Consider the following 21,582-nt stretch of genomic DNA (forward strand, 5'->3'; position numbering starts at 1 on the left):
GTGAGATGCGCCCTGCATGAAGGTGCGCACCCGGGCCAGTCGGGCGATACGCCGCTGGAATAATACCGACAGAGCCGACACTTGTCCCTTGAGGGAATTGAGGGACAGTCCTAGCTGCAGACCGGACTGTAGAAAGGACAGGATGGTCGGCAAGGAGAACGGCCAAGGAGCATGGCCGGAAGAGCGACACCAGGACAGGAAAATCTTCCAAGTCCTGTGGTAAATCCTGGCCGAGGAAGACTTCCGAGCCTGAGTCATAGTGGAGATGACCTCAGAAGGAATGCCTGAAGCCGTCAGGATCCAGGACTCAAGAGCCACGCTGTCAATCTGAGAGCCGCAGAATTCTGGCGGAAAAACGGACCTTGAGAGAGAAGGTCTGGGCGGTCCGGGAGATGCCACGGCACCTCTACGGACAGACGGAGCAGGTCTGGGTACCAAGCTCGCCTGGGCCAGTCCGGAGCAATGATTATGACTCGACGGCCTCCATTCTGATCTTGCGCAGAACCCTGGGCAAGAGTGCTAGAGGGGGAAACACATAGGCCAGACGGAACTGAGACCAATCTTGAACCAGCGCGTCCGCTGCGAAGGCCTGAGGATCGTGGGAGCGAGCCACGTAAACCGGAACCTTGTTGTTGTGCCGGGATGCCATTAGATCCACTTCCGGAGTGCCCCACTTGCGGCAGATTGACCTGAACACTGCCGGATCCGCTTGTCCCAACTGCGGAGAATGTCCAGCTGCAGAGGACGCAGATGGAACTGGGCAAAGGGAACCGCTTCCATTGACGCCACCATCTGACCCAGCACCTGCATGAGGTGCCTGATGGAATGACGGCGGGGCTTCAACAGAGAGCGCACCGCCAGATGAAGGGACTGCTGTTTGACTAAGGGCAGCTTCACAAGTGCCGGCAGAGTCTCGAATTGCATCCCTAGGTACGTAAGTTTCTGGGTCGGGGTCAGAGTGGACTTGGGCAGATTGACAAGCCACCCGAATTGAACAAGCGTGGCAAGAGTGAGCGAGACACTCCGCTGGCAGTCTGCACTGGAAGAGGCCTTGACTAGAAGGTCGTCCAGGTAGGGGATTACTGCCAACCCCTGGAGATGCAGGACCGCAACCACTGCTGCCATGACCTTGGTGAATACCCGAGGGGCCGTGGCTAACCCGAAGGGGAGAGCCACGAATTGGAAATGTTCCTCTCCGATTGCAAAGCGTATCCAACGCTGGTGTGAAACCGCAATAGGCACATGCAGATAGGCATCTCTGATGTCGATGGATGCTAGAAAATCTCCTTGGGTCATTGAGGCAATGACCGATCTCAGAGATTCCATGCGAAAGCGCCGCACCTGAACATGCTTGTTGAGAAGCTTGAGATCCAGGATGGGCCGGAAGGAACCGTCCTTCTTGGGGACAAGGAAGAGGTTTGAGTAGAAACCTCTGAACCGTTCCCGGGCGGGAACCGGAACAATTACCCCGTTGGCCTGCAAGGATGCCACGGCCTGGGAGAAGGCGGCGGCCTTGGAGCAGGGGGGAATGGACAGAAAAAATCTGTTTGGCGGGCTGGAAGAAAATTCTATCCTGTAGCCGTGGGAGATGATATCCCGCACCCACTGATCGGAGACGTGTTGAAACCACACGTCGCCAAAGTGGGAGAGCCTGCCACCGACTAAGGACGTTGCTGGCGCAGATAGTCAAGAGGAGGCTGCCTTAGTGGCAGCGGCTCCTCCGCTCTTCTGAGGACGCGGTTTCGCGCGCCAGTTGGGTTTACGATCCTTGGCTGAGGCAGTGGACGAGGCTGAGGGCTTAGAGGATGACCAGTTAGAGGAACGAAAGGAACGAAACCTCGACTGGTTCCTGCCCTGGACAGGTTTTCTGGTTTTAGTCTGTGGCAAGGAAGTACTCTTCCCGCCAGTAGCTTCCTTAATAATTTCATCCAGTTGTTCACCGAACAGCCGGGACCCAGCAAAGGGGAGCCCAGCAAGGAACTTCTTAGAAGAAGCGTCTGCTTTCCACTCTCGAAGCCACAAGATCCTGCGGATCGCGATAGAATTAGCGGAAGCCACCGCCGTGCGGTGAGAAGCCTCCAGAATGGCAGACATGGCGTAGGATGAAAAAGCCGAGGCCTGGGAAGTTAAGGCAACCATCTCGGGTATAGAGTCCCTGGCAAGGGAATGTATTTCCGCCAGAGAGGCAGAGACTGCCTTAAGAGCCCACACTGCTGCAAAAGACGGGGAGAACGAGGCTCCTGCCGCCTCATATACAGATTTGGCCAGAAGGTCAACCTGGCGGTCAGTGGGATCCTTAAGAGAGGTGCCATCGGCCACAGAAACGACTGTCCGGGCTGAGATTCTAGACACCGGAGGGTCAACCTTTGGGGACTGAGCCCACTCCTTAACCACCTCAGGTGGAAAGGGAAAACGGTCATCAGAGCCACGCTTTGGAAAGCGTTTGTCAGGACAGGCCCTGGGCTTGGTAACAGTGGTCTGAAAACTGGAGTGGTTAAAAAACGTACTCCTAGCTTTCTTAGGAGAGGTAAACTGGTGTATTTCTACCAGAGAGGCTTGTTCCTCTGACACTGGTGGATTGAGGTTCAGTACGGAGTTAATGGATGCAATCAAGTCACTAACATCCGCATCACCCTCAGATAAGTCAATGGGATACATAGAGGTAGCGTCTGAGCCCACAGTAAAAGTATCTTCCTCGCCTTGCACCTCAGCTTCGGAGTCGTGGGACGAGGAAGGAGAAGGGTCCCTGCGTCTCCGTTTAGGAGGACGGGGTCCTAAAACATGCTCTGAGAGCTCTGCAGAGCTCGGAGCAGCAGGGGCGCCCTGAGAAGGGGGCTGATGCATGGTCAGCAGAGTCCGGGACAGCTGTCCCATAGAGTCTGCAAAAGACTGGGAAATAGCTCTGGAAAAAGATGCTACCCAAGCCGGGGGTTCAGCCACCGGGGCCGGAGCAGCCTGAGGGACCCCTGAGGAGGCTCCAGGCTGAGGCACCACCATGTTAGAGCAGGCATCACAATGTGGATATGTGCTCGGTTCTGGCAGAATGAGCTGACATGCAGTGCATATAGCGTACAGCTTAGCAGCCTTCTTGCTCCTAGTGACAGACATGCTGCTGAGGTGGAGACCCTGCAGTAAGAATACACTCCTGTAGAAAGACCCCCTGAGAGTGTATAATAAAAGCCCACAACCAGAGGTTGTGGCTTACCAGACCGATTCCTGTGTGCCCTCCGGATTCCACAGCTCGGACCCCCAGTGAAGCGATGCAGCAGCTGCAGCAGCCAGCGCCGATCAGCATGTGAACGCTGAGAAAATGGCGCTGGGTGAGGAGGGGGGGTGGGGATTAGCCCAAGAGCGGGAATCGGAGGGCCAAGGAGAGATACAGGGGAGGGAACATCTCCTCAGAAAGGAGTGTCCTCCCCTATGCTGAACGGCCGGTGGGCGGCGCCGCACTGCTCCCCTGCATGACTGACATGCAGGGGAAGCTGAAAGGGAAACTAGGCCGCAACTGAAGCCGGGGCCTAGATTTTTACATGCGGCCGACGAGCAGGCACCGTCGGCGCGGTTCTCAGGATAAATCCAGAGAACCGGCCGGAATTCACAGTACAGTCAAAAGACACACTCTCCCCTTAATAAAAGTACCCGGGACCCCTGAAAAATGTCTCAATACTTAGCATTGAGACGCAGGGCCAAGTCCCTGGGGGGGGATTAAACGCTCCGTCCGACAGGATCCTGACAGGGCTGCGGATGGAGACCGGTCTCTTGCAAAGCAGAGAGAACAGTGATGGCTCCCCACTTCAAGCCAGAGCCCGAGGGATGGTGAAGGAGCGCGGCATGTGAAGGCTCCAGCCTTGTAAGTCAACCTTAACAGCACCGCCGACACAGTGGGGTGAGAAGGGACATGCCGGGAGTCCAGATTGGACCCGCTTTTCTTCCAAATCTTTGAAAAAAATCTTAAAAATTAAAAATCAGAGAATGCATGTGTGTGTGTGACCTCCTGAACACAAAGCATTGAACTGGTTAGATTGTCATCCAGGGGGTGTATATAGCCCGGAGGGAGGAGCTACACTTTTGAGTGTAGTACTTTGTGTGTCCTCCGGAGGCAGAAGCTATACACCCATGGTCTGGGTCTCCCATAGGAACGATGAAGAAAATTACGTCCCTGGTCGTTAAGTCACGGTAAAATAGGACGTAATTTTACTGCCCGCGGTCGTGAAGGGGTTAAGGGGGGATCTGAACTTGGAGACCTTCTCCATTGTCAAGAACTGAGGTTCTCTCCTTCCCTGCTCTTGGTTGCAAATCAGAAGGAGCCTGCTCCATCTTACATCAAAGACTTGACTAGGGTGCCAGGAGTACCCAGATGTGATTATATGAGCTACTTACTAGCTGTAGTACCCAGCGTTGCCCGGGATTGTAACTGTCTCTCCCTAGTCTCTGTCTGTCTCTTTCCTTGTCTGTCTGTGTCTATGTCTCGGTCTGTCTGTGTCTATGTCTGTATTTGTATCAGTCTATCTATCTGTCTCCATCTCTGTCTGTCTGTCTCTCTCTATCTCTATGTGTGTGTGTGTGTCTGTCTGTCTCTTTCTTTCCCAGTCTGTCTCTTTCCCCGGCTGTCTCGGTCTGTCTCTTTCCACGTCTGTCTCTCTGACATCTTATTAGCTCACACATAAGCTTCTTATACTAACAGTTTATTTTGTTCCTATAGCAACCACTGACAGTTGCTATTAATAGCCTGTAGCTCCCACTTCCATTCAGTTTAATGGGGACAGGATTTTGAAGAGTAACTCTAAAGCGTGGGGTTACATTTTCCCGTCAAAACATAGTCTATGACGTTCTCTGAGTCACATGGGGTGTCTGTGCAAAATTTCGTGATTGTAAATGCGACGGTGCGGATTCCTTTAGCGGACATACACACATACATACATACATACACAGCTTTATATATGAGATTCCTGATAGCCCAATTCACTATGAACAAGCCTTGCAAAAACAGCCAAATAAACACATACAGCCATTTCTAATGCTCTAAGGCGGGCTTTGCACGCTGCGACATCGGTAACAATGTGTTACCGATGCTGCAGCGATAGTCCCGCCCCCGTCGCACGTGCAATATCTAGTGAAAGCTGCCGTAGCGATTATTATCGCTACGGCAGTTTCACACGCACATACCTGCCGTGCGACGTCCCTCTGGCCGGCGACCCGCCTCCTTCCTAAGGGGGCGGGTCGTGCGGCGTCACAGCGATGTCACACGGCAGGCGGCCAATTGAAGTGGAGGGGCGGAGATGAGCAGGATGTAAACATCCCGCCCACCTCCGTCCTTCTCATTGCAGCCGGGAGGCAGGTAAGGTGATATTCCTCGCTCCTGCGGCTTTACACACAGCGATGTGTGCTGCCGCAGGAGCGAGGAACAACATCGCACCTGTCGCTGCACCGGCATTATGGAAAAGTCGGAGGCTGCAGCGATGATACGATAACGACGCTTTTGCGCTCGTTCATCGTATCAAAAAGGATTTACACGTTGCGATATCGACTGCGATGCCGGATATGCGTCACTTTCGATTTGACCCCATCGACATCGCACGTGCAATGTCGCAACATGCAAAGCCGCCCTAAGTCAGGTCTATGGAGTATGATAATCCATTAGACAGCCTTGTGATAACCTAGAGAGAAAGAAGGAAGGAAAAATGGAACCAGAAATCTTAAAATGGGCACTCTGAGAAATGTAATATAAATAAATAATGTACATTTAAATATTACAATTTTTCACTAAATTCCTTTATTCAGCAAAAATGTACCAAAAAAAAGGTGAACTTTAGTTTGTGCATTATCAGGATGGTAAATCTCTCAGCTCCAAATCTCTCAGCTCCCAGCAGTTTCCCAGCCGTCCCACGTTTTAGGATGGGCTGCGTAACAACGTCTGCTGTAGAAAGACGTCGGGTGAGGGCAGCGTCCTATCAGGTTTAGTGAACGTGCATTTCTCTGTTCACCGAACCTGACAAGACAAGCGGAAGACAGTTTGTATACTTTACTCCAGTAGCTCCATGCCATCCTCCTGCTCTCCAATAAACCCGTCAGACTGATGAGATAAATGTGCAATCTCAGTCAGCTAGAAAGGTTATATTCTGCTTTAGTCTGCACTCTGCTCACAATACCGGACTGAATGCTGCCCTCACCCGATGTCTGCATCCAGCAGACATCGTTATGCGGCCTGTCCTAAGACGTGTAATGGCTGTGAAACTGCTGGGAGCTGACATTTCAAATCCTGATGGTGCACTAATTAAAAATTATCTTTTTGATAAAGATATTTAATAAAATTAGTAATATTTGAATGTACTTCATGTATTTTAGTTATTGGCTCAGTAATTAGCACTGCAAACTTGCAGCGCTAGGGTCCTGGCTTAAAACCCCATCAAGGACAACATCTGCAAGGAGTTTTATGTCCTCCAAGTTCTCCAGTTTCCCCCATACTCCAAAGACATACTGATAGGAAATATAGATTGTAAGTCACAATGGGGACAGTGATGATCACATCTGTAAAGCGCTGTAGACTTAATAGCGCTATATAAGTGAGTAAAATAAATATATAAATACCGCAGAAGCATTTGAATTAAGTAAAGTTGAATAAAAGCATTGACAGTCACTAACCTGGGCAAGAACTCGCTCCTGCAGAGAAACATCCTGAGCCGACACAAGTCCTCTGCTTGGCTGAGCTTCCGTGTGAAACGTTTTAATAAATTCCGCAGTATCCTAATACCCCAAAAAAGAGCCAACAAACGAGAAACGCAGTTAAAGCGGTTGTCCTGCAGTTTAACATTCATGGTCTATTCTTAGAATAGGTTATCAATGACGGATCAGTGAGGGTGCGACACCCGAGTCCCATGCCAATCAGCTCTTCCCAGCCTTCTTCTACACAGCACAGCTCCGTCGACTGTCTAGTGGCTGCATCTGGATTGCACATCCGCCTCCTATTCTAATCAATAGGCTGGGGACACAATTCCATCAACGGAGTTGTCCAGCTTTGCAACTGAGCGTCGCCCCCTCACCGATCAGTCACTAATAACAGAGTCTAAGATAGGTCATCAAAAAGTCGCAGACAACCTCGTGCATAGGCAATATACAGCGCAGTGGAAAGTGATACATACCTTCACTGTTTGCTTTATATTCTTTATCTTCTCGGTTTGCATTATTCTCCGCGTCAGGAAACCTTTGGCCAGTGCAGTCACTTTATTAAATTTTCTTTGCATTTGGGGACTGTAAACCTTGAATGAGAAACGACAAATATAAATATTCTGTACCGCATTTGCACTGGTGATGATGGTAGAAATTTTAGTGTACAGAAGCAGATGTAGAGGAAAGAGATGCTAACGATGTCAAAAGAAATGTTAAGTGTTTGACAGGCTAGCTTATTTCTAGCAATCCTAGATAGAGGAGTATTCTGAGCTCATAAATACACAAAAGTACCTGTAATATATATATGGTGTGCCAGAGTTATCCTTATATAATTTGTTTATCTTCTCTGAGCACCCGTATTGATAGTGAGCAAGATTAAATCAATATGTGTGTATGTGTGTATGTATGTGTGTATATGTATGTGTGTATGTGTATGTATGTATGTGTATATATATATGTATGTACAGTTAGGTCCAGAAATATTTGGACAGTGACACAATTTTCGCGAGTTGGGCTCTGCATGCCACCACATTGGATTTGAAATGAAACCTCTACAACAGAATTCAAGTGCAGATTGTAACGTTTAATTTGAAGGTTTGAACAAAAATATCTGATAGAAATTGTAGGAATTGTACACATTTCTTTACAAACACTCCACATTTTAGGAGGTCAAAAGTAATTGGACAAATAAACCAAACCCAAACAAAATATTTTTATTTTCAATATTTTGTTGCGAATCCTTTGGAGGCAAATCACTGCCTTAAGTCTGGAACCCATGGACATCACCAAACGCTGGGTTTCCTCCTTCTTAATGCTTTGCCAGGCCTTTACAGCCACAGCCTTCAGGTCTTGCTAGTTTGTGGGTCTTTCCGTCTTAAGTCTGGATTTGAGCAAGTGAAATGCATGCTCAATTGGGTTAAGATCTGGTGATTGACTTGGCCATTGCAGAATGTTCCACTTTTTTGCACTCATGAACTCCTGGGTAGCTTTGGCTGTATGCTTGGGGTCATTGTCCATCTGTACTATGAAGCGCCGTCCGATCAACTTTGCGGCATTTGGCTGAATCTGGGCTGAAAGTATATCCCGGTACACTTCAGAATTCATCCGGCTACTCTTGTCTGCTGTTATGTCATCAATAAACACAAGTGACCCAGTGCCATTGAAAGCCATGCATGCCCATGCCATCACGTTGCCTCCACCATGTTTTACAGAGGATGTGGTGTGCCTTGGATCATGTGCTGTTCCCTTTCTTCTCCAAACTTTTTTCTTCCCATCATTCTGGTACAGGTTGATCTTTGTCTCATCTGTCCATAGAATACTTTTCCAGAACTGAGCTGGCTTCATGAGGTGTTTTTCAGAAAATTTAACTCTGGCCTGTCTATTTTTGGAATTGATGAATGGTTTGCATCTAGATGTGAACCCTTTGTATTTACTTTCATGGAGTCTTCTCTTTACTGTTGACTTAGAGACAGATACACCTACTTCACTGAGAGTGTTCTGGACTTCAGTTGATGTTGTGAACGGGTTCTTCTTCACCAAAGAAAGTATGCGGCGATCATCCAGCACTGTTGTCATCCGTGGACGCCCAGGCCTTTTTGAGTTCCCAAGCTCACCAGTCAATTCCTTTTTTCTCAGAATGTACCCGACTGTTGATTTTGCTACTCCAAGCATGTCTGCTATCTCTCTGATGGATTTTTTCTTTTTTTTCAGCCTCAGGATGTTCTGCTTCACCTCAATTGAGAGTTCCTTAGACCGCATGTTGTCTGGTCACAGCAACAGCTTCCAAATGCAAAACCACACACCTGTAATCAACCCCAGACCTTTTAACTACTTCATTGATTACAGGTTAACAAGGGAGACGCCTTCAGAGTTAATTGCAGCCCTTAGAGTCACTTTTCCAATTACTTTTGGTCCCTTGAAAAAGAGGAGGCTATGCATTACAGAGCTATGATTCCTAAACCCTTTCTCCGATTTGGATGTGAAAACTCTCATATTGCAGCTCTGGAGTGTGCACTTTCAGCCCATATTATATATATAATTGTATTTCTGAACATGTTTTTGTAAACAGCTAAAATAACAAAACTTGTGTCACTGTCCAAATATTTCTGGACCTAACTGTATGTGTGTATAATTATATATATATATATATATATATATTGTGACGGGGGTGTACAACAGAGCAAAGGATGGACGAGGCCGAGGGACGATCCAACAGGTTTATTCACAAGAACACTGGAACAGCACACGATAAGTCCACGTAAAACAGATTCGGGGGCCCTTCCCGACAATCCTCGGACCGGATAACAAAGCAATCGTCCTTACAGTAGTCCAAAGAGTTCCACACAATCCCACGGGCCGCCACACAGGCCTAGCTCCGTCCGTGTCCACAGCCACCCAGGCTGGGAGCTCCTTCTTCTTCCAAGTTTCAGCTCACTCTGAAGTTACAAAAAGGGAAATGCATTGTCTGTGCTCCTTGACCAGCCCACCATGTTCAGGGGGTAGGGGGTCACACATCCTATCATCAATGGTTTGGTCCATCACAGGGCTCCAATATGTCTGCAGCCACAGTAGATGAAGGGATCCCCTGCTGTGAAGAACAATGACTATTCGTTCACTGGCCAATGCAATTACAGACTAGATACACAACTCTGGATAGAAGACAACAGGCTATTTACATAATCACATTAGATGCCAAGACTGCAATTGTATGAGAGAGACACATTGAAACCAGTAGCTCCCCCAAGGAAATACATGAATTACAACTAATACAACCAGGGAAAAGTTACATGACATATACAAAATAAATGACAGGGAAATATACATATCATGACATAGTATCACAGCATATACAGTGAGAGGGTAAATTACATCTTCACAATTCCTTCCCCTCCCAACTTGTGTACGTACTAGGGACCTCTACAGGTCACTGGTTAAGTACACACAGGCAGAGCGTTACTTACATGTGGCTTCATGCAGCCACGAATTGGCATCGTAGCTCTCCCACATCATTGCCCAGGAGAACAGCTGCAGGCAGACCACCCATCACCCCAACCACACATCGCCTGACCCCAAAACCAAAGTTCAGATCCACAGTGGCTGTGGGAATAGTCCTCCATTGTCCACCAGCCAGTTCAATGACAATCCCAGGTCCTCTATGGATTGCCTCAGGCCGAACCACTCGGGGATCAGCCAGTGTGAGGAAAGCACCCGAGTCACAAAATCCAACAAGTCTCTGTCCATCCAGCACAACCTCCTGCAAGTGCTTACCTTTATGAGCAGAAGTCGTCATAACTGCGGGTCGCACCCCGTAAACTCCTGGTGGTGCAACATGGGGGGCTGAGTCACTAGGCCAGTCCTCACATAGCGGTGCCACATCTTCCTCCATGGCACTGGGCTGTAAATAATTAACAATCCGATTGGGTGCAGGATCAGTCCTCATTTGAACAGCTGGGCAGGAGACTTGCCGATGCCCTGGCTGTCCACATTGATAGCATCTGAGCTGGGTCTCCCTCCATCCAAGGCGTCCTCTTGGGTAAGGGGTAGGGGAACTTGGAGGCCGGCTCCCACCTGAAGGTGCTGTAGGGGTTTGAGGATGATTCCTCCATGGGCTGGCTGGGCATGAGGCCTGCAAATGCCCGGGATGCCTACAAACATAACACCTGCGCTCTGTTACTTCCTCTCCCCGGCGTATTCCAGAAAGTGCAGTAGAAGCAACTGGAGGCACATTAACACGGGTATCAACATGTGGTGGCTTAGAGGAACGGGGAACAATGGGGACAGAATAACTGGGGGCATCCGGTGTTGTGGAGCTGTTAGGCGTCTCTCCATCCTCCAACAGAACCCTCCACTGAGGCTTGATGGTGAGAGCCTCATCAGCGAGAGCAGCAGCTTCCTCCACTGTCGCTGGTTTTCTCTCACACACCCATTCCCGGATCTCAGCGGGGCACTGGGCAAAGAATTGTTCTTTTAGGATGACCTGCAGGAAGGTCTCCCAAGATAAGGCCTCCTCTGCCTCCAGCCAGCGAATACATATTTGTTTGAGTCTATGAGCATATATCTTAAAATACACTTCCCCATCACAGGCTAAAGCACGGAACTGAGTCCTGTAAGTGTTTGGGGTCACAGCATAATGTTCTAGAATAGTCTGTTTAATCTCCGCATACTCACAGTTCCACCGAGGGTCCATAGCTCTATAGGCTTCAGCAGCTCCCCCCTCTAGGAGCCCAACCAGATGCCGGAAACGCTCCCTGTCCGGGACTTCCATTAATCGACACTGATGCTCAAAGTCCTGGAAGAAGCCCTCAATGTCGCCTGCAGCCTCATTAAACGGCTTAAAGTCTTTGCGGGACACCCTGGGAAGTTCCCTCATGATGGGTGCTGGGGTTACAGTCTGTCTGGAACCTCTAGCAGCTTCCACAGCGAGCTGCTTATCCAGCAATGCCATCTCCTCCATCCTGCGCTCCTTCTCTTTAGCTCTAGGCATGACCTCCATCTTCTATTCTATGGTGGTCTCCTCCCCCAGCAAGGCCATCTCCTCCTCGTACCACACAACCCACTGACTTTTTTGGGTATTTACCTCCGGCTGCCGTCTTTCTTCCGTTTGCTGTGAGGATCCTTCCTCCACGTCATTTTGCGAGCAGACTCCTTCTAGCGCCTCAATCAGCTGCTCCTTGGAGAGTCCTTTGAAACGAACTCCTACTTCACGGGCCTTTGATTGCAGGCTCCCCAAAGTCCAGGTCTTGTACTCTGCAGTGCTGGTTCCTGATGTTGAGCCATTGTCCTCCATTCCTTCTGCTCTGATCCCAGCGCTGCCAACCAGTTTGTGACGGGAGTGTACAACAGAGCAAAGGATGGACGAGGCCGAGGGACGATCCAACAGGTTTATTCACAAGAACACTGGAACAGCACACAATAAGTCCACGTAAAACAGATTCGGGGGCCCTTCCCGACAATCCTCGGACCGGATAACAAAGCAATCGTCCTTACAGTAGTCCAAAGAGTTCCACACAATCCCACGGGCCGCCACACAGGCCTAGCTCCGTCCGTGTCCACAGCCACCCAGGCTGGGAGCTCCTTCTTCTTCCAAGTTTCAGCTCACTCTGAAGTTACAAAAAGGGAAATGCATTGTCTCTGCTCCTTGACCAGCCCACCATGTTCAGGGGGTAGGGGTCACACATCCTATCATCAATGGTTTGGTCCATCACAGGGCTCCAATATGTCTGCCAGCCACAGTAGATGAAGGGATCCCCTGCTGTGAAGAACAATGACTATTCCTTCACTGGCCAATGCAATTACAGACTAGATACACAACTCTGGATAGAAGATGACAGGCTATTTACATAATCACATTAGATGCCAAGACTGCAATTGTATGAGAGAGACACATTGAGACCAGTAGCTCCCCCAAGGAAATACATGAATTACAACTAATACAACCAGGGAAAAGTTACATGACATATTATACAAAATAAATGACAGGGAAATATACATATCATGACATAGTATCACAGCATATACAGTGAGAGGGTAAATTACATCTTCACACACACATACATATACATTATATATATATATATATATATATATATATATATATATATATATATATATATATATATATTTACTATATACAAAATAAATATATATAAAATATATATAATAGCTCAGTACTTTTTCATTTTCAATGTCGTGACTAGCTCTATGCAGCACCTTTGTCTTTATGAGGCCAGGACCTGCTGTGGGATAACTAATGTGAAAGACTACAGTTCCCATAACACTTCTGCCTTTTACAGGCTTATAACTTCTTGCATACCCCTCTTCTACAAATTGTAAAGTAGTACTGTCATTACTCTTGATATGCTGTACCCCCCCCTCCCCAAAGTCAAGGAGGGATCAGTGGAGGCAACAGGCATGTAATGAGTGACATCCTGTACTACAGAGAGGGATAGAGGAGATCCCTACTTTATTTCCTATTTTTGTGAAGGGCGATGAGACTGCAAACCTTAAAAGGGGACCAACCACCAGGATTTTCCTATATAAATTAAAGCCAGGCTATACTGGTGCTATCATGCTGATTCTATATATACCTTTAGTTGTGAGATCGGATGTATAGTTACTGAAATGCAGGCAAGTAAAGTTTGTGAAATGCTCTGTTGATTGATAGATGCTACAAAATACCTAATAGATAGGTCAGGTTTTGCTAGTTATTTCTGCCTGCCTGTCCTTCCTCCCTCTGTAATAATAGAGACAGGGGGAGGGAGGAAGGACAGGTAGGGAAATAGGGGCGGAAATAACTAGCAAAACCCGACCCAAATATTAGATAGTCAGCAGCACCTATCAATCAAATAACAGTGCATTTCACAATCTTTACTTGCCTATATATCAGAAACTATACATCCGACCTCACAACTAAAGGTAAGTATAGAATCAGCATGATAGCGCCAGTATAACACTGGCTTTAGTTTATATAGAAAAATCCTGGTGATTGGTCCTCTTTAAAGCTGCAGACAATACATAATGATTCATCTTACTGAATGTAAACTATTTGCAATTTATTCTGAAAGAACAGAAAACCCCTTTAATGTTGAATGCCAAGTCAGTATAAACAACAATTAAGGTGCTCCCTGTGTATCCTGGTATGTAGTTTTAATGACATAGGAGAAAAAGTTTACACAAAAGATTCCATTAAACAAGTCACCTGAGACCATCTGGTTTTCGGTCTGTTAAGGGGCCTTGAGGCTGATATTTTTGGTGCTCTGATCTCCGCTGATCCCCAATGGCTGAACGACGCTTCCACTGTGGGACCATAACTATGCTGTGAAGAAGCAACGAGCGATCCAACTGTAAAAATTGAGAACAAAAGTGACCACGGGGACCAGCCAAACTCATCAACAAAGTCATGCCAATTATTATGCAACAGGCAAGAAGACGAACCGTTTATTTTCGGATTTGCTATTGCCTCTTTGCATCTTCAACCTTCATTAAATTGAAAAACAGATCTTCAAAGATTTCTTCATGGCGCTAATGTGAAAATTGTCTCTTCAGAGAGGACAAACTCTAGTGCCACCTATTAGAGGTAGCAATCCTAAAAGTCAAAAGTGACCCTTTAACAAGCCTTGTCATATGACTTAGGATTTATGCCTGATCAGAACCTCAATTTGTAGACACTGTTTCGAGATGGTTTTCCCTCATCAGTGCAAAGTATGATATCTGATCTTTCTGTATGAGAGGCTAAGACAAGGTCCAAGGGGAAAGCTTTTCTCCATGTGGAAACTGACACACCCTTCCTGCATGCCAGTGGTGAGGAGACTTTAAGCCACAATGTTTCAGTAGGAAATATGCAAATTATCTCTTCAGGGAAAAAGTAGACAAACTCAAGTGCCACCTATTGGAGGTAGCAATCCTAAAAGACAAAAGTGACCCTTTAACGAGTCTTGTCATATGACTTAGCACTGACGAGGTACAACCATCACAAAACACAGTGTCTGCAAATTCAGGTACTGATCTGGCATAAATCCTAAGTCATATGGCAAGGCTCACTAAAGGGTCCCTTTTGACTTTTAGGATTGCTACCTCTAATAGGTGGCACTAGAGTTCGTCAACTTCCTCCCTGAAGAGACAATTTGCGTATTTTCCATGGGAGATCTGCAACTTGAAGTCTCCTCACCGCTGGCATGCAGGAAGGGTATGTCAGTCTCCGCAAGGAGAAGAGCTTCCCCCTTAGACCCTGTCGTAGCCTCTCATACAGCCAGATCAGATCTCATACTTTGCACTGATGAGGGTAATTCATCCTGAAACACAGTGTCTGCAAATTGAGGTTCTGATCTGGCATAAATCCTAAGTCAAGGCTCGTTAAAGGGTCCCTTTTGACTTTTAGGATTGCTACCTCCAATAGGTGGCACTAAGGTTCGCCTACTTCCTCACTGAAGAGACAATTTGCATACTTCCCTGAGGAGCATTGCGGCTTAAAGTCTCCTCACCACTGGCATTCATGGCACTAACAAATTCACTGTACATCTGCACCAGGAATAATGCAGACTGCACAATACATAGTGACCCACATTGAAGGTCCAACTATGCCCCAAAACAAGGCTCACCTGTACTGACTGAGTGACATTTGTCCAAATGACCCTCAGGAGGACTGCTGTCACCTCTGCTGACCCACTCAGGCCTCATCCTACCACTGTCCAAACCCTCTTGTACAGACGGCAGGTCGACATCTTTGAACCTTAGTCTTCTCCCTTCTTCAAACTCCTGAAAAATGCATAAAAAAAAGGAAAAAAAAACCCAATAAGACAAGCAGCGATAAGAGTTATGACCTAGTTTCTTTTATTCTTGCATGGATGATCCAGATAGGATGTTATTCTGCACTCACGGGCTTTCCTGACGATTAAACCGAAAACTAGAGTTAGACCAGATATGTGATCTACTGTGCAGAACCAACCACTTGCAGTAACTACTTAAAGGGGTTGTCTCAAGTTGAGAAATGGGTAAAACGGCAAGGTTCTTTGAAGAAAAAAAAAACAACTTTGCAATTTAGCCCCTATTAAAAATCCTTTATTCTTCACAACGCAAGGATTTTTAATTTTATAGAGTACAGCTCATTGCCTAGATTAGTGGCTACCTTACCGTCTCAGGCCCCCTTCACACGCACGTGTAAAAAACTAACCGTTTTTACACGTACGTGTTAAAGGGGTGGTTTGCTCCCCGTGTGCCGTGTTTGTGGCACATGCGTGTTCTCCATGTGTTATACGTAATAACACACGGAGAACGTAAAGTCCCGCCTTACCTGTTTCTTCCGGAGCTGTCTGTGGTGCTCATTGACAGCGTCTGGCATAGGCCACGCCCCGCTGACGCTGCTTCCGGCCCCCAGTGAAGAAGAGGCATTGTTTAGATTCACTGGGGGTCGGATGCAGGTGACAGCCACTGCAAAGACTGCAGGCCTGGTGGAGGCGAGTTTGTGTTTTTTTATTTTTAAAATGACACGTGTTTCTCCGGCGCGTGTCACGCAGCCCACACACGTACCGCACGGATGTAGTGTGGATGCGGGCCCACGTGACACGCGCCGGAGAAACACGGACATGCATCCGTGTGGAGCACACGGGCACACATCTGCTCCACATGGAGGCATGGGCCAATGGCTGCACATGTGCGTGCACATAAACCCATTGATTTTAATGGATTTACGTGTGCCCGTGTCTCCGGTACATGCGGGCACGTACCTAGCACGTACCGGAGACACGTGCGTGTGAAGGGGGCCTCAGAGTGGCCGGTTACTTAGACAAAGAGTGCTTGCATCATTTACATAATCAATGCTTTAAAGAGAATCTGTCACCAGGGTTTTGCCACCTAATCTGAGCGCAGCATAATGTAGGTGCAGAGATCCTGATTCCAGCGATGTGTCACTTGCTGGGCTGCTTGGTGTAGTTTTGATAAAATCACTATTTAATTAGCAGTAGATTATCATTACAGGACTACTTGGCGTGCTGCAGGAAATCCAGCCAATTTATGAGCTCTGTATAACTGCTAGATCTGCAGCAGAGAAAACATTGATTTTATCAAAATGACAGCAAACAGCTCAGTAAGTGACACATCGCTCTAATCAGGGTCTCTGTCCCTACATTATGCTGCTCTCAGATGGAGGAGCAAAAACCTGCTGACAAATTCCCTTTAAAGCCTGTTCAGGGGGATCTGAACATGGACGAATAGCTGTTTCAGCCAACTTCAGCCCCCCACCTCTCTAATACACCGAGCTGCCTCTGCAACATGATGCAGAGACAGAGACCCTGATTCGAGCAATGTGTCACTTACTGCAGTTTAGATTAAAATCTGTTTTCTGCCTATGCAGTGTACACCAGCCTTCTATGTACACTGCATAGGCAGAAAGCTGCCAATCGGTGGTGGGTGCGGGGTTATTCAGGTCCTATGAATATGGAGGACTACCTGTTAGCAGGTTTATTAGTCCTCTAGTGATAATCTCCTGCTGATAAAACAGGGATTTTAGCAAAACTACAGTAAAAGCTCAGAAAATGATACACTGATGAAATCAGGGTTTCTGCCCCTATATTATGCTGTGAAAAAACCTGGTGACAGATTCCCTTTCATAAAGCAGCTCGCAGTTGGTATAGTACTGGTGTGAAGCCAAATACATCTGAACTATCATGAGTGAGGATCCCTGCACTTCTAGGGAACGTATCCTAAAAGGAATCAAAACCAATATGGCGACACGTTAAGTGGAAGTGCAAATTAAATAAAAGTTCCTTGAAAAGTTCTGTCCATTGTTAACCTGTAATTGATAGTCCCTAAAGCTGGTGTCACACTAAACGACAGCGACAACGACGTCGCTGTTACGTCACCATTTTCGGTGACGTAACAGCGACCTTGTAAGTCGCTGTTATGATCGCTGCTTAGCTGTCAAACACAGCAGAAGCAGCGATCATAAGGTCGCTGTGCTACATGTTCAGAGAGCAGGGAGCCGCGCGCACTGCTTAGCGCTGGCTCCTTGCTCTCCTTGCTACAGTATACATCGGGTTAATTACCCGATGCGTACTGCAGCCACATGTCACAGTGCAGGAGCCGGCACTGGCAGCAAGAGCGGCGGAGGCTGGTAACCAGCGTAAACATCGGGTAACCAGGGAAAGGTCTTCCCTTGGTTACCCGATGTTTACGCTGGTTACAGCTTACCGCAGCTGCCAGTGCCGGCTCCTGATCGCTTCATTTCGTCGCTCTCTCGCTGTCACACACAGCGATGTGTGTGTCACAGCGGGAGAGTGACGACCAAAAAATGAAGCTGGACATTCAGCAACGACCGGCGACCTCACAGCAGGGGCCAGGTCGTTGCTGGATGTCACACACAGCGACAGCGACGGGACGTCGCTGCAACGTCACAGAAAATGGTGACGTAGCAGCGACGTCGTTGTCGTCGTCGTTATGTGTGACACCAGCTTAAGGAATGCCATGTACAAGTGCCATGTCTGAGAAGAGCGCTAATCTGCTTACTCCTTAGAATATTGGATTACCCTTTGAAGCCTTTCTTGTTCCCTTTCTTGTTCAGTGATCAGAAGTGACAGCTGATAAGCGTGCTGCTCCTCCAGCTTCTTCCTCATCTCTTCAAAAGCCAGCACCTTCTTCTTCAGGTTATCCTCTAAACGTAGGAGACAGAGGTTTTGTACAATTTAAAGTCAAACTTAAAGGGGTGCTTCATTACTCTGCAGTAGTGGCCACATCCCTGTAAAACTGATAGGGAAGGCTTTTTCTAAATACCTTGTTCAGCCAATTCTGCCTCGGAGCGGTGCTATTCCAGGCCGATCATCACGATGAAGTGACCCCCGGACTCCGTGACCTCTGGGATCCAGTGATGTCATGTCAACTTCCAACTGACTCAATATCACAGAGGCGGGCTCCTTTCTCCATGAGTGACTGGGCTGTGGGTGGAGTTTCACTGAGCATCACAGCACAGCATGTCGTGCGCGCTCTCCTTCACTACAGAGCGACGCAAGCAGGAGCGATGCTGGGCTGTGATGAGCGGTGAAACTCCGCCCACAGCTACTCACTCAGGAAGACTGGGGCTGGCCTTGGTGATGTCAGGTCAACTGGAGGTTGATGTGACATCACCAGATCCCAGAGGTCACGGAGCCCAGGGGGTCACTGCATGGGGGATCAGCGGAGTGTAATAGCGCCACTCACAAGCAGAATTGGCTGAACAAGGTAAAGTGGAACCTAGGATTAAGAGTAACTTGGTTTTAGAGCGTTTTGCAAGACAAGCAAAGCTTTCTAAAAATGTGTAACTTGGTTTAAGAGCAATGCTTTGCAATAAGAGCAAATCCTCACCGTGCATGCTTCTGGTTCCGTCCTTTCATCGTGCTCTGACCCGCACTGGAAGCAAATTTCTGTATATATGTACTGTATACCATTGCACAGTACAGTATATACTATATATCATAGCTATCAATTTGCATTTGTGGATACAGTATTGTACTTTCTTACTGATAACCAGTACAGCCCATTGATTGTATTGTACCTCCCGCTCACCAACAATTTTATTGTAAGGTAACGTACAGTTTAACCCCTTCAGCCCCCGGGCACTTTCCGTTTTTGCGTTTTTGTTTTTTGCTCCCCTTCTTCCAAGAGCCGTAACTTTTTTATTTTTCCGTCAATCTTGCCATATGAGGGCTTGTTCTTTGCGGGACAAGTTGTACTTTTAAATGAAACCATAAGTTTTACCATATGGTGTACTGGAAAACAGCAAAAAAATTCCAAGTGCGGAAAAACTGCAAAAAAGTGTGATGGCACAATAGTTTTTGGGATGTTTTATTCACCGTGTTCACTATATGGTAAAACGGATGTGTCACTGTGATGCCTGAGGTCGGTGCGAGTTTCTAGACACCAAACATGTATAGGTTTACTTGTATCTAAGGGGTTAAAAAAAAAAAAAAATCACAAGCTTGTCCAATAAAAGTGGCATACGTTTTGCGCCATTTTCCGAAACCCGTAGCGTTCCCATTTTTTGTGATACATGGCTCATTGACGGCTTATTTTTTGCATCTGGAGCTGACGTTTCTAACGGTACCATTTTTGTGCAGATGCTACATTTTGATCACCTGTTATTGCATTTTGCGTAAAACTTGCGGCGACCAAAAAACGTAATTTTGACGTTTGGAATTTTTTTGACACTACGCCGTTTACTGATCAGATTAATTGATTTTATATTTTGATAGATCGGGCATTTCTGAACGCGGCGATACCAAATATGTGTATATTTATTTATTTTTTTTAACCCTTTAATTTTCAATGGTGTGAAAGGGGGGTGATTTGAATTTTTAGGGTTTTATTTTTTAAACTTTTTTTTTCACTTTTTTTTTTTTTAATTTTACTAGTCCCCCTAGAGGCTACAGCGATCAGCAATCCGATCGCTCTTCCCTATCTGCTGATCACAGCTATACAGCTGTAAACAGCAGATACGGTCACTTCCTGCTTTACTGGCCTCCGGGCCGAGTGAAAACGGAAGTGACTCGTCATAGCTGCAGACGTCATCACATGACCCTGGGCTACCATGGCAACCACCGAAAGTCACGTGATCACTCACGTGACTTCCGGTGGGGGCGGCGGTAAGTAAAAATCATGATCGCGGGTATATACATCTCGCTGCCAGACTTTGGCAGCGAGATGTAAGGGGTTAATGTTACAGGTCGAATGCGATTCCACTCGTAACATGCAGGCACACGTCAGCTGTTGAAAACAGCTGATATGTGCGCCAATCGCTGCATCCTGTCCGAGGCAGGGGGCGGGGCTTAGCGGCACACGCTCCATGACGGAAAGATCCGTCAAAGGTCGTTAAGGGGTTAATTTGTTTTATATGCTTTTACTGTACTGTACAGTATTTTGTATTAGTGACTGTAATAATTTTATATGAATACAGGACATTATATTGTATTACTGTAATAAGTTTGTATAAATGCAGTAAAGATTTTTGGGTTGTGGAACGAATTGTCTGCATTTCAATTATTTCCTATGGTAAAATTTGCTTTGATATAAGAGTAACTTGGTTTAAGAGCAAAGTCCCGGAACCAATTATGCTCGTAATCCCAGGCTCCACTGTATTTAGTAAAAGCTTTCCCTATCAGTTTTACAGAGATGTGGCCACTATTCCAGAGCAGTGAACCACCTCTTTAAAGAGGAGGTCTCATATTGTTAAAAAGGTAAAACTGCAAGGTACTTAGAAAAGGAGATATCTGCATTTTTTTTTTTAATAGAAAGAATGTACTGCTTATTGACTGGTTTACCAGACACCTCTGCGGTCTATCAGAGGTGGCTGGTCTCCTCGATAAAAAGCTCACTCTTACAAGCACCTTTCTATGAAGCTTGGAAGCTGCCATCAGGGGCAAATAGTTAAGACTATGCCAATTGTCCAAACTGTCAAACGTGAGGGGTTCACCACCAGCGGGCAAGCAGAGGAGCGGTGCGCTCTTGAAGATAGAAGACGTGACAGCTCTTTTAGGACTATGATCGGTACAGTTTTGTATATCTGAGCACAGTGGTAAATCCTGGAGTTATGGATGTAATTTCACTGCAGTAGGCTGTGATTTGTGCTCACTACAGACATCTTGATAATTATATCCTAAGGGGCCCGATAGACTGAGGGCACTGGCGGAGCAGGAACATGATGAATTAGGGAAAGTGAGTCTTCAAGGAGGTTTTCCTGAACTTGAGAATTGCTGCCAAGTCATGGTATAGGTGATAGACGTCTGATCGCTTGTGACCCCACTACTGGGTGTCCCAGAATACCAGAGTCCATTTCAGAGGACCGTATGGTGGTGGTCACACATGCGCCCTGCTGCTCCATTGACTTTCAATGGAGTGTCAGATCGTATGAGAGTTCCTTCAGCTTCACCTTCAGCTTGTGTCTGACAGAAACAT

The 21,582-nt window shown here is 47.0% G+C and overlaps 1 protein-coding gene across 1 annotated transcript in view; it reads right to left on the reverse strand.

Moving 5' to 3' along the window:
* CCP110 (centriolar coiled-coil protein 110) overlaps positions 1 to 21,582 on the reverse strand; it is a 122,841-nt gene that overhangs the window by 40,200 nt on the left and 61,059 nt on the right. The window contains exons 5-9 of the mRNA XM_075319140.1: positions 18,186 to 18,310; positions 15,264 to 15,420; positions 13,865 to 14,007; positions 7,140 to 7,256; positions 6,643 to 6,744 (exon numbers count right to left, since the gene is read on the reverse strand). Of these exons, the coding sequence (XP_075175255.1) occupies positions 6,643 to 6,744; positions 7,140 to 7,256; positions 13,865 to 14,007; positions 15,264 to 15,420; positions 18,186 to 18,310 (644 nt within the window). The remainder of the gene's footprint in view (positions 1 to 6,642; positions 6,745 to 7,139; positions 7,257 to 13,864; positions 14,008 to 15,263; positions 15,421 to 18,185; positions 18,311 to 21,582) is intronic.

This window comes from Anomaloglossus baeobatrachus, chromosome 7 (genome assembly GCF_048569485.1).
Source record: "Anomaloglossus baeobatrachus isolate aAnoBae1 chromosome 7, aAnoBae1.hap1, whole genome shotgun sequence".
Classification (NCBI taxonomy): Eukaryota; Metazoa; Chordata; class Amphibia; order Anura; family Aromobatidae; genus Anomaloglossus; species Anomaloglossus baeobatrachus.